Source organism: Bos grunniens, chromosome 7, assembly GCF_055505025.1.
Source record: "Bos grunniens cultivar Pamir isolate PY7600 chromosome 7, Bosgru_T2T1.0, whole genome shotgun sequence".
Classification (NCBI taxonomy): Eukaryota; Metazoa; Chordata; class Mammalia; order Artiodactyla; family Bovidae; genus Bos; species Bos grunniens.
In genome coordinates, this window is record NC_141171.1 from 49,685,260 (window position 1) to 49,698,958 (window position 13,699).

General features: G+C 36.7%; 1 protein-coding gene across 2 annotated transcripts in view; it reads left to right on the top strand.

Annotated features, from left to right (window-relative positions):
• The window catches only part of KDM3B (lysine demethylase 3B), a 57,751-nt gene that overhangs the window by 12,470 nt on the left and 31,582 nt on the right, over positions 1-13,699 (top strand). Inside the window, exons 2-7 of one of the 2 annotated variants that reach the window (XM_086411811.1) lie at positions 102-269; positions 2,536-2,649; positions 4,546-4,651; positions 6,197-6,321; positions 8,228-8,302; positions 10,966-11,565. In XM_086411811.1, the coding sequence (XP_086267937.1) occupies positions 102-269; positions 2,536-2,649; positions 4,546-4,651; positions 6,197-6,321; positions 8,228-8,302; positions 10,966-11,565 (1,188 nt within the window). The remainder of the gene's footprint in view (positions 1-101; positions 270-2,535; positions 2,650-4,545; positions 4,652-6,196; positions 6,322-8,227; positions 8,303-10,965; positions 11,566-13,699) is intronic. The other variant, XM_086411812.1, reaches the window with a different exon arrangement.

Here is a 13,699-nt window from a genome sequence, read left to right on the forward strand (position 1 = left end):
GTTAAAAGTTTTCAAAACAGGAAGTTTGTGTTTGTTTTTATATTATAGTGTTGGATTTTTTCCAATGTAACCTTAAGATGACTTTTTGTCTCTTTTTCTAGATCTTTGTAGAATTTGATGGCTGTAACTGGAAGCAGCACTCCTGGGTTAAAGTTCACGCTGAAGAAGTTATTGTACTTTTGCTGGAAGGGTCTCTAGTATGGGCACCTCGGAAGGACCCAGTCCTCATCCAGGGCACTCGAGTCTCAATTGCACAGTGGCCAGCCCTGGTGAGTGACTTTTATTGGCTAAAAGCATATTTGGGTTTTATTCCTATTCGATATGGTATTTATGCAATAGCTAAACTCTTTAGAATTCCCCAGACTCTAATGCTTTGTCCTTAACAGGCTTTTATTCTGAAGTTACTGAAGCAAAAATTGGGAGAGATCTCTTCTCCTGTGCCTTCTGAAATGTTTTATATTAAGTAATATTTGATACTTTGTTTCAAAATAATTTTTCACCTTTCTTTTCTCATAATAATATTATGAAACAATGTAATTCTTAAAGTCTATTTTTTCCCCATAGAAACTGTTTTTTTTCCAGCTTCAGTGAGATAGAATTGACATATAACATTGTATAAGTCTGTGTACAATGTGATGATTTTATATTTATAGTGAAATAAGGATTACAGTAAGGTTAACAGTTCTGTGTCTCACATAGTTACATTTTTGTGTATGTGGTAAGAACTTTTCTTTTTAGCTTTGCAGAACAAGAACATTCTAAAAATCTCAATAAAGTATAATAATCTCATTGTTTTATAGAGTACCTTCCTACATATTATCTAATTTGCTTCTCACAACACATACATGGTAAGAACTTTTAAGATTTGCTCTCTTAGCAACTTTCAAGTATACAATACAGCATTTTAACTATGGTCACCGTGCTGTACATTAGATCCTCAGAATTTACTCTTCTTATTACTGTAGCTTATACCCTTTGACCACTTTTACCCATTTCCCAGACTCCCCCCACCCCTGGCAGCCACCAATATATTCTGTGTCTATGAGTTCAGTTGTTTTATATTCCACATGTAATTGAAATCATACCATATCTGTCTTTCTCTGTCTGACTTATTTGACTTAGCACAGTGCCCTGGAGATTCAGCTGTGGTATTGTAAGTGGCAGAATTTCCTCCTTTTTTATGGCTGAATAATATTTCATTGTGTGTAATATTTATGTGTGTGTGTATGCACCACATTTTCTTTACCCATTCATTCATCACTGGACACTTAGGTCGTTTCCTTGTCTTGGCTATTGTAAATATTGCTGCAGTGAACATGAGGGTGCAGATATCTCTTCTCTTCAAGATAGTGATTTCATTTCTTTTGGATAAATACTTAGAAGTGGGATGTTGAATCACATGGTAGTTTCTGTTTTTAATTTTTTTGAGGAGCCTCTGTACTCTTCTCTGTAGTGTCTGCACCAGTTTACATTCCACTGATGGTGCAAGGGTCCCCCTCTCTACGTCCTCTCCAGTAGTACTTGGTGTGTTTGTCTTTTCACATCCCCAATGATGGTGCAAGGGTCCCCTCCTCTTTGTCTTTCATTTTAGGTATGAGGTGATTACTCACTGTGGTTTAGATCTGCATTTCCCTAAATTTAGTAAGGTTGAGTCCCTTTTCATGTACCTGTTGCCCATTTGTCTATTTTTGGAAAAATATCTATTCAGGTGATATGCCCATTTTTATGTTTTTTTATTTATTTATTTATTTATTTATTTATTTTATATGCCCATTTTTAAATCAGACTATTTGTGACGAGTTTTTTTGTTTTTAGCATTTTAAATCACCCATTTATTAGTTGGATAAGTTAGAAGCATAGACACTTTGTGTGCTACTTCTTAGCTCAGACTCTCACAAGGCAAAAATCTAGTTCTCCTATGACTAACCAAATTAAATAATGCTCAAAACAGACATTTTTAACGTACTGATTATACATATCGTCGCTTACTGAACTCTTTTCATTTGTTTTTAAGGCCACTTTCCAGTTGAACTTTTAGAAGAAGCTCAAATTGATTTTGGTCCCTGGGTGACTTTTGTAGGCAGGTTATTTATGAAACACTAAATATGAATTTACCCATACATTTTTATATCACTGATCATTTTAGAAATCTCACAAAGGTTTCAAGAGTTCTAGAGATGATAATGGTGTAACTCTTTATTCTGAGAGCTTACTGTAATGTAACCCTCTTGAAGCCTGACAAGATTAGTTAGATTGCAAAAGAGTATGAGGAATTTCTTATTCTTTGTATCCTTTTTAGCTGTTAATAAGGCTATTGAGCTGACTTTATGCTCTAGTTTGCTTCATATGATTATTTGAGGGCAGATGGTGGGTTAGGAATGACTCTCAGAACTTATGCTTTAGCTTATTTGTATTTACTGAGGTGAAAGATATATATTAATAATGGGTATTTTCTCTGCAGTTGGATATTCAGTTTAATTGTTATTTATTTTCTCTCCCAAGTACTAATCTATTTCTTGTCATTGTATTTCACAGACTTTCACTCCCCTGGTAGATAAACTCGGTTTGGGTTCTGTGGTTCCAGTTGAATACCTTCTGGATCGAGAGCTTCGTTTCCTGTCAGATGCTAATGGGTTGCATTTGTTCCAGGTACTTATCAGTTGGTCTAGTCCTGAATTTATTTCTCTCCCTGCTGATTTCTCTGTTGATTATAAATAGAGTGTTTCCTCTTCTCTTTTAATGTTGAAGCAAGTACTTTCTCCCAGTAATTCCATGTGCCTTTTTTTTTTCTAATCCATGTGGCTTTTAAAGTTTCTTTGCTCCCTTGAAAAGTACATTTGGTGACTGAGGATTCTTTTCTCCCCTGCATACCCCCACCTCACCCTGAAACCACTTCACACTTAAGACCACACAGTTCCTCAGAAGTACTGAGTTCACAGAGATGGCTGCGTCTGTAACTTGTCTGAGAAGGGCCTATACCTTTGCCAGTGGCACGGAGGCTGGGAATTGGGGCTGGTTCCAATCAACATTAAATATTGAAGAGCTTAGGTATATTTTTAGTTACAGAAAAGGGAAAGGTTAGTAGTTTAAACAAGCTAGTATCTGAGTTCGAGTTTCCGAATTTATGGATGATAAATATTTATTTCTCACAAGAGTTATTGTCTGAACGTTAAAATTTAGGAGACTTCCAAGAGTTTTGCTGTCTTATTGAGGCAGCCAAGAGCAATGTTTACTAAACTGTGTTTTGTGAAATATTAATGATGATTTCTTTATTGTTGAAATGTCTTCCTGACTCATTAGGCCTCACTCCCTCTCATCAGTCTTGTTTTATTCATCTTTGTAATCCTAGTGCTTGTATGAATAGGCACTCAGTGAATTGTGGATAAGTATCAAAATAACAAGATTTACAGGGAATAAAATGTTTTATAGTCAAATAAGTATGAAGAACATTTACCTAAACATGTTTTTTTCCCTGCTTGTCTTCTCAGAGCCTTTAAACGTACTATTGTATGTAGAAAGATATAGTATGCTGTTGTCCCTTGAACAACCCGGGCTTTAACTACATTGGCCCACTTAGTGTATGGATTTTCATCAATAAATATAGTACCTATAAATTAATACAAACTTTTTTCACTGTGTCTTTTCATTTAGATGTCTAGTGTTAGTAATACTTTTAACATCTGTAGTGTTTTGTTTTCTATAAAGCAGTCCTTTTTTTTTCCGGCTATGCTGGGTCTCCGTTGCTGTATAGGCTTTTCTTTAATTGCAGCAAGTGGGGGCTACTCTCTAGTTGCGGTATGTGGGCTTCTCACTGTGGTGGCTTCTCTTGTTGCGGAGCACGGGCTCTCGGGCACACAGGCTTCGGTAGTTGCAGACCACAGGCTCTAGAGCACAGGCTCAATTGTTGTGGTGACATGTAGGATATTTCCAGATCAAGGGCCGAACCCATGTCTCCTGCATTGGCAGATAGATTCTTTACCACTGAGCTACCAGGGAAGCCCTGAATAAGGCAGTCTTGATGTAGTGCATTGACAGATGATTCATCTTGTAAACAGACATCATGAACATAGGGTATCAATAAATACAGCATAGTACTGTAAATGTATTTTCTCTTCCTCAAGATTTTAATATTTTCTTTTCTCTTGCTTACTTTATTATAAGAATACAGAAAAATATGTATGATACACACAATATATGTCGATCAACTATTTATGTATCAGTAAGGCTTCCAATCAACAGTAAGCTATTACGAGTTAAGTTTTGGGTGAGTCAAACATACACAGATTTTTGGCTGGATGGGTTGGGGAAGCAGTTGATGTCCTGCCCCCTTCTCACCTTGTTCAAGGGAGGTATAATATTTCCTAAACCTAAATGATCGTAGCATCTTTAACTTTTGTACAGCATCTTGTAGTCAGACTAGGGTTCTTTGGAACATTTTGATATATGCTGATGTAGAGCTCCTCAGGGGTATAATTTTTCTCTTCTGGCTAGATACTATTGCTATTTATTTCAGTATTCAGTTTTTTATTTTTTTATATTTACTAGATGGGAACAGATAGCCAAAACCAGATTCTTTTGGAACATGCTGCTCTGAGAGACACAGTTAATGCTTTGATCAGTGACCAAAAGCTACAAGAGATATTCAGCCGAGGTAAGAATAGATAGTCTTCTGTCCTTAAATTCTGAATCGGGTGTATAGCCAATGTTGAAAGTGATAGAATGGGGAAAACCGTGCAACTCTTAAACATCTGTGCTTATCTTTTTGTGGGTAGTGTCACAAGTAACTCCAGTTAGCTGGATCTCTAGAATGGATTGGAAAAATAGGATCTCCCTCAAACCAGTTTCCTTTTTGTATTATCTTTCATAATATGCAATGTTGTCTTTTTAAAAATTTCTTTATTTCTTAAATATTTATTAAGGACTAACCTGGCAGTCGACACAGTGTTAAGGTACTGGGGATATAACCACAAGCTAGAAAATCTCGGCCCTTGTTGAGCATACTGGCTTGTAAGGTTCAGTGGACCAAAGACTGTTAACACCAACAAATAACAACTTAGAGTGTAAAGTATGTTCATAAAGGAAGGTGTCCACAGACTCATTCACATTAAGAGCATGTTAACTTTTAAAAATGAAAGCAAAAGAGATTTATTAACTTTTTCATTTTACGTACAGATTTTGCCCAAGATTCTATACAAAGGGTAGACTCTGGCTTCATTTATCCTTCCCTTCATGTTGTACATCTGCTCTTTGTCCTTCCTGACCTCATGATAACAATGATTTTCAGTGAAATAGGGCTCTTGGTTCTCTTCTGTCAAACTAAATCTAAATAGGTAAAAGTAGGAAAACTGGCCTCTTTGGAGAAGGGAAGTATCAGTGTGAAATGATGTTTAATAATCAAGGAAAGGTATGAGAGAGGAAAGAAAGTGAGGAAAAATAGATAGCAGTGAGAAGGAAATCAAGGAACAGGATAAGACATAGAGATATATATGAATGTGTATAGAAAAATTAAGCTTAATTATAGCTCTGAAAGATAATTAAAATAAACAGTGATTTAACTATATGGTCTCAAATGTATAAGATATGTAGGAGAGAGAAACTTGTTCTTGGAGGGCCAGCTGAAATTGTAGGGTAACATTACCTGCTGATAAAGTAATATCTTTGAAACTCTATGTTCTTAGAAAGACAGGTGCTATATTTGTTCAGATTCTTATTAGAGCAGAGGCTGGAAACCTCAAAAATTGAATTCTCCACCTATTGTATTGAAAGTAAGATAGCAAAGGGCAAATGGTTATGTATCATTCCTATGCTAACATAACAAAATGGTACATTCAACTTATTGGCCTACTTTTTTTATGTATATGTCAGATAGATCTGAGTAGATTTTCATATTATCTATAGTTTTTGACTTGTAAGTTGCCTTTCTCTTTCCTGTATTACTTCTAGAATTGAAAATTTGAGATAAGGTATCAGATCCTAGGATATTCTAAGAAATCTCCAAATAAAATTTACCAAAGTCACTGGGAAAAACTATGTTTTATTTTTAAATTGCTGTGTATAGTAAATCTGAAATTGCTCATTTATTCAACTCCATACAAGACGATTAAAAGTGCCAATAAGTCTTTCTGTTTCTGTTTTTTAAGGAACAATCATGAAATACAGCTTAGCCAAAAATATTCAGTACTGATCTCTTCTTTAGGTCCCTACAGTGTTCAAGGTCACAGGGTCAAAGTGTACCAGCCAGAGGGAGAAGAAAGTTGGCTCTGTGGTGTTGTAAGCCATCAAGATTCCATCACCCGTCTTATGGAAGTGTCTGTAACTGAGGTGAGGCTTTGTGTTATTTTGTCTGAGGTCCATCCATCCCCTTACCAAGGGTGGTATGGAGAAAGGGAGCACTTCATTACATGTGAGAAGAGCTGGGTTCCATCTCTGGCTTTATCACTTTTGATTCTATCACCTTGAGAAAGGCTGTTCTACTTTTTCAACCTCAGTGTTCTCATCTGTAAATTAGAGGTAATTGGGTAACCACCCTTGGCCTCACAGTGTGTGTTTTGGGAACTGAGATGATGTATTCAAAAGTGCTTTGAAATCTATAGAACAGTATACAGATGTGAAGTACTAATATCTTATTTTGTCATATTCATAATGTTTATTATTTAAAAATCTAATCAATTAGCATTTGCTTCTGTAATACTTATGCCACTTTCCCCTACATGCTGATAAAATGAATTGTTTTCTAAGGAAATAAGTAGAAAAAACATAGCATCTATAACTACCTGGAGAATTATCTATCAAAAACAAGAGTATTTTGAGGCAAACACATATGTATTTATAACACCTTTGAATTGGTTTCAGAATTGCCCTCTGCAGTCACATGTAATATAAGCATAATGATTTTAGTCATTTCATTATTTAATTTATTAAATTATTCAATCTTCATTTACAAATTTCAAGTGATACACATATATATAAAATAGTTAGTGAAACCCATCCCTTCTCATAGGCAAATATTACTCCTGACAGTGGTAACCACCATTAACAGTTTGGTATATATTCCATATGCTTCCAAATACCTTCTCTCTGTGTGTGTTTATGATATTTTTATACTGTCTATTTAGGTAAGAACTGCATAAATCATACTATACTAACAAATGGGATCATATGATACACATAGTTCTTTGATTTATGTTTTTAACTTAATTTTAAATTAGCATCATTCTCTATAAATATATATAGAAATATACTTCATCCTTTAAAATCAGATGCATACTATCCACTGAATTGATGTAGTATAACTAATTTAATTTAAAATTGATGGACATTTAAAAATCATTTCCAGTATTTTACTAATACAAATAATGCTTCAGTGAATATCCTTGAGCATATATCATTATACATTTTTCACATTATTTATTTACTGAAATAAATTCCCAAGTGTGTAATTTCCAGGTCAAAGGATGTATACATTAAATCTGACAGTATCTGTCAAATTGGCCCCTGCCAAAACCTTTAGTTTTTTTCTGAAGGTTTCTTTTTTCTTTTAAATTTTATTCTTTATTTATATTTAGTTCGGCTCTTCTGGGTCTTCGTTGCTGCAGGGTCTGTGGGCTACTCTCTAATTGCAGTATGCAGGCTTCTCATTGTGGTGGCTTCTCTTGTTGCAGAGCTCTGGCTCTGACACTGGCAGGGCTTCAATAATTTAAGCACGTGGGCTCAGTAGTTGTGTGTCCTGGGCTCTAGAGCACAGGCTCAGCAATTGTAGCTCACAGACTTAGTTACCACAGCATATAGGATCTTCTTGGACCAGGGATCAAACACATGTCTCCTGCATTGGCAGGTGGATTCTTCACCACTGAGCCACCAGGGAAGTTCATTTTTTTTTTTTTTGTTTTTTTAATTACAGAATAGGAAGGTTTTAGAGATGCAGAATTTGAAATTAGTAACCCTAAAAGAGACACTTGGGCATTGAACTCAATTTTTTCATTCATTCATTTAACAAATATTTGAGTGCTTACCATATGCTAGACCTTGTTTCAAATGTTGTTATTCCGGCAGTGAATTAAATAATAGAGATCCCTATTCATGGAGCTTTTATTCTAGCAGGGAAGTAGAAACAAATAGAGATAATTGCATAGATTACATAAGAAAAAATACATAATTGTGTCTTTGGTGGGCAGGCATTGAATCTTTCTCCTCCTTTTTTCTTATTTCTATCCCCCTCCTTCTATAGAGTGGTGAGATCAAGTCCGTAGATCCCAGACTGATCCATGTGATGCTCGTGGATAATTCGGCGCCTCAGAGCGAGGTACAGTAATGGAGTGAGTCTCTAAGCAGACTCATGAGCTTGCATTATCTTGTTACATAGACTTCATTATGTTTGTGTTATCCATGTTAATAGCTTTGGGTTTCAAGCTCTGACCACTGTACATTTCTTGCTCTCACCACAGTCTTGTCTAGTTGAGGGAGGGTAATCTCAAGAAAGAGACCTAGTCTGAGCAAACCCTTTTCATCATGGCTATGTTGCCTAACTGTTTTAAAATGGCCTACTTTTTTCTTACATTTTTTTAGGACAGGTATATTTAAAAGATACAATAGACAAAGCTGTAATAAGTAGTAGTAATATTCATGACCTACCCAGTAATAAGAAATGGAGAAGAAACTACATCCTCTTTTTCTTTCCATTAGGTGGTAGTGAGCTCCAAGGAAATCTGAAATTTCGTATCCCAAGAAGAGTTCAAACTAAAGTAGTGCCTAGTTCAGTGCTCAGCACACAGTGGATTACTCCATAGTTTCTGTGAATCAGACCAACTCTTGGTTCATTCAGAATTATCATAACCCATCAAAAGACACATTATAAACCAGTGCCTGAACCAATTAAGGAATCCTGTATGAATTTCCTTCAGTAGGACATTGACTTGGACGGCCATCTGTCCATATATTCTTCGTAGTTTTCTTAGCACCTGTGTTTGTATTGCTCTCTTGGCTGCTCATGCTGGGTATACAATTCTTCCTCTTCTTTATCCAGTCATTTTGGCTTGATAAAACAAGATTAGGGTAGGAAAAGAAGAGTCAGGGTAAAATTTAATAGTTCTTTACTACATATTATATTATTACAAATAGGATAAGTCTCTTGACTGTGTTTACGTGGCTGAAAAACACTTGTTACTTTGATGCTGTGTTGGGTCCCTTTTTTATTTCCTTCCTCATTTCATTTGTTCTTTAAGCACCTATTATATGCTAGGTACATTTAGATTGTGCCAGGTATAGCTAGAGAGTACTGTTCTCAGTGTCCTAATCTACTCACATGTGAGTAGCTCACCATAAGTAGGACATACGTATATGTTGTTGCTCAGGGAAATTGCTGTGAGCCCGGCTCTGTAAGTTGGCTAAATGAGTTAAAGGTGAGATCTTTGGCTTTCAGCAACAGATGTTGATTCTTCTTTTTTCAGCTTTGCCATGGTGTGACTCTCGTCTTAGCTAGCAAAATACAATTATTGTCAGATCTCCAAGTTTTACAGTAACGCTTCTTAGAGATCCATGGTCACCTCATTTCCTTGGAAAGAGTGAGCAAGAAAGGAGAGATTTCAGTGATCGTACTTAAATACTTCACAGCACTGAAAACTGAGTGATGATAGAGGTTGAAGAAGGGGTAAAAAGATTTTTAAATGATCAAATGAAAATAATTCTTAACAAACAAAAACAGTTCTTAAATGAAAGATTTAGAAACTTAGATTAATATTGCCAAAAGTATGGGAGAAACAAGTAAATCTTGAGCTTTGGTTAAGGTTTTCAGAAGGAAATTAAGGGGAAAAAAAGGAAGGCAGAAAAAAAAGAAGAGAAAACTGGCAAGAAGAAATGAAAAATTTGAAAAAAATTCAGTTATAAGAGCTATAATAATGATTGATTACACAAAGATACACATCTGCACCAAGAATCTATATGTATTCAAGGGCAGTGAGAGTCGATTAATCAAGCTGGTAAATAATAACAGCCAAATAACTATGTCACTAGCTTATTGCCACCCCAGCACATTATCTAAATGAAACTATCTGAAAGTTAGCTAAATGCAGCTAAAAAGAAATAATAGGATATCAGTCTAAGAATGTTCCAGGTATAAGTTGCCTAAGAGAGTGTTAACTGTGTCCCAAGCCCCTGTCCTCTTGTCCTTCTCAGGGAAAGAGTTTTCACTCAGGGATAGGAATTTCCCCCTTTTAATTCTGTGTCTTTTAAGGTTACTGACCTTTCAAATAAGGCTAAATAAGATTTCCTGAGATAGGATGGAATTACTAAAAGAGCTAAGAGATTTGAGTTTTTGGTTATGGTACCCTGACTTTTTAGTTTTCCCCCCTGCTTGTATCTAATGCTTTGAAATAAGATCTGGAAATTATTTGTGTTCTTTATAGTGTCCATAAGAGCAACTCAAACCTGTCTCTATTGGACTCACTTTTCCTCTGGTCACAGACTCATAAATGTTCCTTTTCCTATTGTTAAGTTGTCACCAGTTTTTAGTGACTTCTGGATAGAGGAGATTTTATATTTCAATACTTGCCAGTTTCTATCAAACAAGGAGATAAATATAAAATAAAGCAGATTTTTTTTTTTTTTCCCACCAAGGGGCAAATAAGTTCCCAGACTAGCTTTATCAGTCCATTTTATAAAAGATATTCCACAAATTTCTAAAATCCTGAAAAAAGTCCATTTAAGAAAGGAGTACGTTTCATTTAAGGGAGGTTTTGTGAAGTGAGTTAACCTCTAGTAACTGTTATCTTGAATATGTGTGTGTAAATTGAATCACAGGAAGATAGGAGCTTTTTAACAAAGGGTATGTCTTAGAGCTGGCATTGGAATTTGGCAATCTGTCCCAGCTTTGATTGTCTGCTTCTAGAGATGGGAAAGAGCTAATGGTTTATGGTTTTCACAGGATGGAAAGTCCCTTGTAATAAATCTTTTTTGAATTTTGTTTTGTAGGGGGGTACGTTAAAAGCAGTAAAATCTTCCAAAGGAAAGAAGAAGAGAGAGAGCATAGAGGGGAAAGATGGCCGGAGGAGGAAAAGTGCTTCGGACTCTGGGTGTGACCCTGCATCAAAGAAATTGAAAGGAGACAGGGGTGAAGTAGACAGTAATGGGAGCGATGGAGGCGAGGCAAGCCGAGGGCCCTGGAAAGGAGGGAATGCCAGTGGAGAGCCAGGGCTGGATCAGAGAACCAAGCAGCCACCGACTACATTTGTCCCCCAGATTAACCGCAGCATTCGCTTTGCCACTTACACCAAAGAAAACGGCAGGACTCTGGTGGTGCAGGATGAGCCTGTGGGTGGGGACACACCTCTACCTTTCACTCCGTATTCTGCAGCCACAGGTCAGACACCTTTGGCCCCAGAGGTGGGTGGAGCCGAAAATAAAGAGGCAGGAAAAACACTGGAACAAGTTGGCCAGTGTATGGTGGCTTCAGCAGCTGTGGTCACTACCGCCAGCTCCACCCCAACCACGGTGAGGATCTCAGACACTGGCCTTGCAACAGGGACTGGGCCGGAAAAACAGAAAGGCAGCTGGTCGCAGGCCCCAGGAGAGGTGAGTTGTTTCAGGGGCAGATTTGCAAGATGTGGGTTCACACTTTCACCCTACTTTGTTCTTAACACATTAAAAAGCATCTCAGATGCCATAGGGAAGGAGTATTTCTGAGATGTGTTTAAATTGTATTCTGTGGATAGTCCTTTACTGCTTGTTGGACAAATGTGTATATTCTTAAAACTTTCTCAGCTCTTAAAAGTCACCTAACAGTTGGGCTAATCAAAACTTGATTACACAATCCAATTTAATGTGTCGTTAAAATAGATCTAATGGGGAATCTTTTAAACTCGGCTATCTATTTAGTTCGTGTAGTGGTTTAGCCTCCACCAGGCCTTTGTGAAGCAAGGTTAATGAATTATAGTGTTGGAAACAGTGAACACTATAATTAGGGCTATGTAAAAGCTACTATTACCAACCCATTTTCAGTTCATCATTTTCTATATTTTCCTTTGAGGCTGGGCCACTTTGATATGACCATAGAAGGTTTTTTTTTTCCCCCTCTTAATCTTTTAAGCCTTACCTGGAAATTTTGATGGAATTAATTGTGGTAGTATCCAGCTTGCTAGGTTCTTTATCTGATATGCATATATTGTTGCTGAAATGCAACTTTTGTTAAATAAAGTTAACATCAAGTTGGCTCCCCAGTCAAATCTGAAACAGTATCAAAATCAGTTCTTATAGTCTTGGCTCTTATTTTGGTCACCAAAGTATGATTAATGATGCTGGTCATATTTTCTTTTCAAATTGGCTATTAATTCAAACTGGAATATGAAATACAAATAAAATACTAAGTGACTTTTATAAATTATGTATAAGAAACTACTGTGTGCTAAGTACTGTATATTATAAACAGAGAATTGAAATCCTATTTGAAGGAGCTCACATCCTAAAATGGAATTGTTTTATAACAGTGTCATATAAAACATGGCATGTACATTTCATCTGATTTCTTCCCCTTCATAGAAGATCCAGTTTGTTAATCTCTAGTGTGCAGGGATGGGGAGGGAAGTGAAGTGCCAAGGCAGAAGAAGAGAAGGCCTGTAAATGCAAAGTTTACACTCTTCATGATTTGTTCTCTGTTAGTTTACCAGCATTCCCAAGAGAACTAGGTGGGGATCTTATGTGGATTTCTCCTCTGTTTAAGTCATCATATTGCCCAAATTGATTAAAATTAAATCCATGTCAAAGGCAGAATAGATGTAAATGGGGATTACAAAACAGAGCAAGTATTACATGCTTCATGAAGAGATCCACTGAATACTGTTGTTCTTGGAGTAGCAAAGCTGAATAGATGAAGTGCGGATTCAGAGGGCATTTTCCAAACAGGTTTGAGAAATTTCTGTGATTGTATCAGTAACTTTACTAGTGGGTTAGCCTAGGTATTCTCTTGGGATATGATTTAAAAGTACAGAAATGGATATTTCCATCATGAACCAGGGACACACCCCCCCAGGAAACTTCCTGCTCTGAAAATTGTGTTGAAATCAGTTTGTCATCACTTTCTTATAAGAAAAGGATTTGAAATTTAATCAGTTGTAGGAAAATGAAAGAGCATCCAATTATTTTTCATTCATGTGTGTATTTTTTATATAATTTTATTTATTATTTAATATTTTTGGCTGTGCGGGTCTTCATTGCTGCCTTGTCTTTTCCTCTAGTTGCAGTGCAAGGGCTTCTTACTGTGGTGACTTCTCTGGTTGCAGAGTATGGGTTCTAGGTGCTCAGACTTCAGTAGTTGAGGCACATGGGCTCAGCAGTTTCTGCTTGTGGGGTCTAGAGCACAGGCTCAGTTGTTGTGATGCACAGGCTCAGTTGCTCCACGGCCATGTGGGGTCCTCCTGGATTAGAGATGGAAGCCATGTCTCCTGCACTGGCAGGAGGATTCTCTACCACTCAGCCACCAGGGAAGTCCATGTGTGTGTTTATTTTTAGAGGGTAACTTTAGTAGCGAAACCTGAGATCCTTATGCTCATTCCTTGCAGTCACGCAGGTGTCGAGGGACCTGGCCAGATCCAGCCAGTGAAACAACAGCATAGCATCAGTGCTGTGTCTGTCTATTCTCTTCTTTTTATTTGGAGGAATTTTAAGTTAGTGGTTTTTGGTTAATGGGAAGGAAAAGAAAAAAGGAGAATGA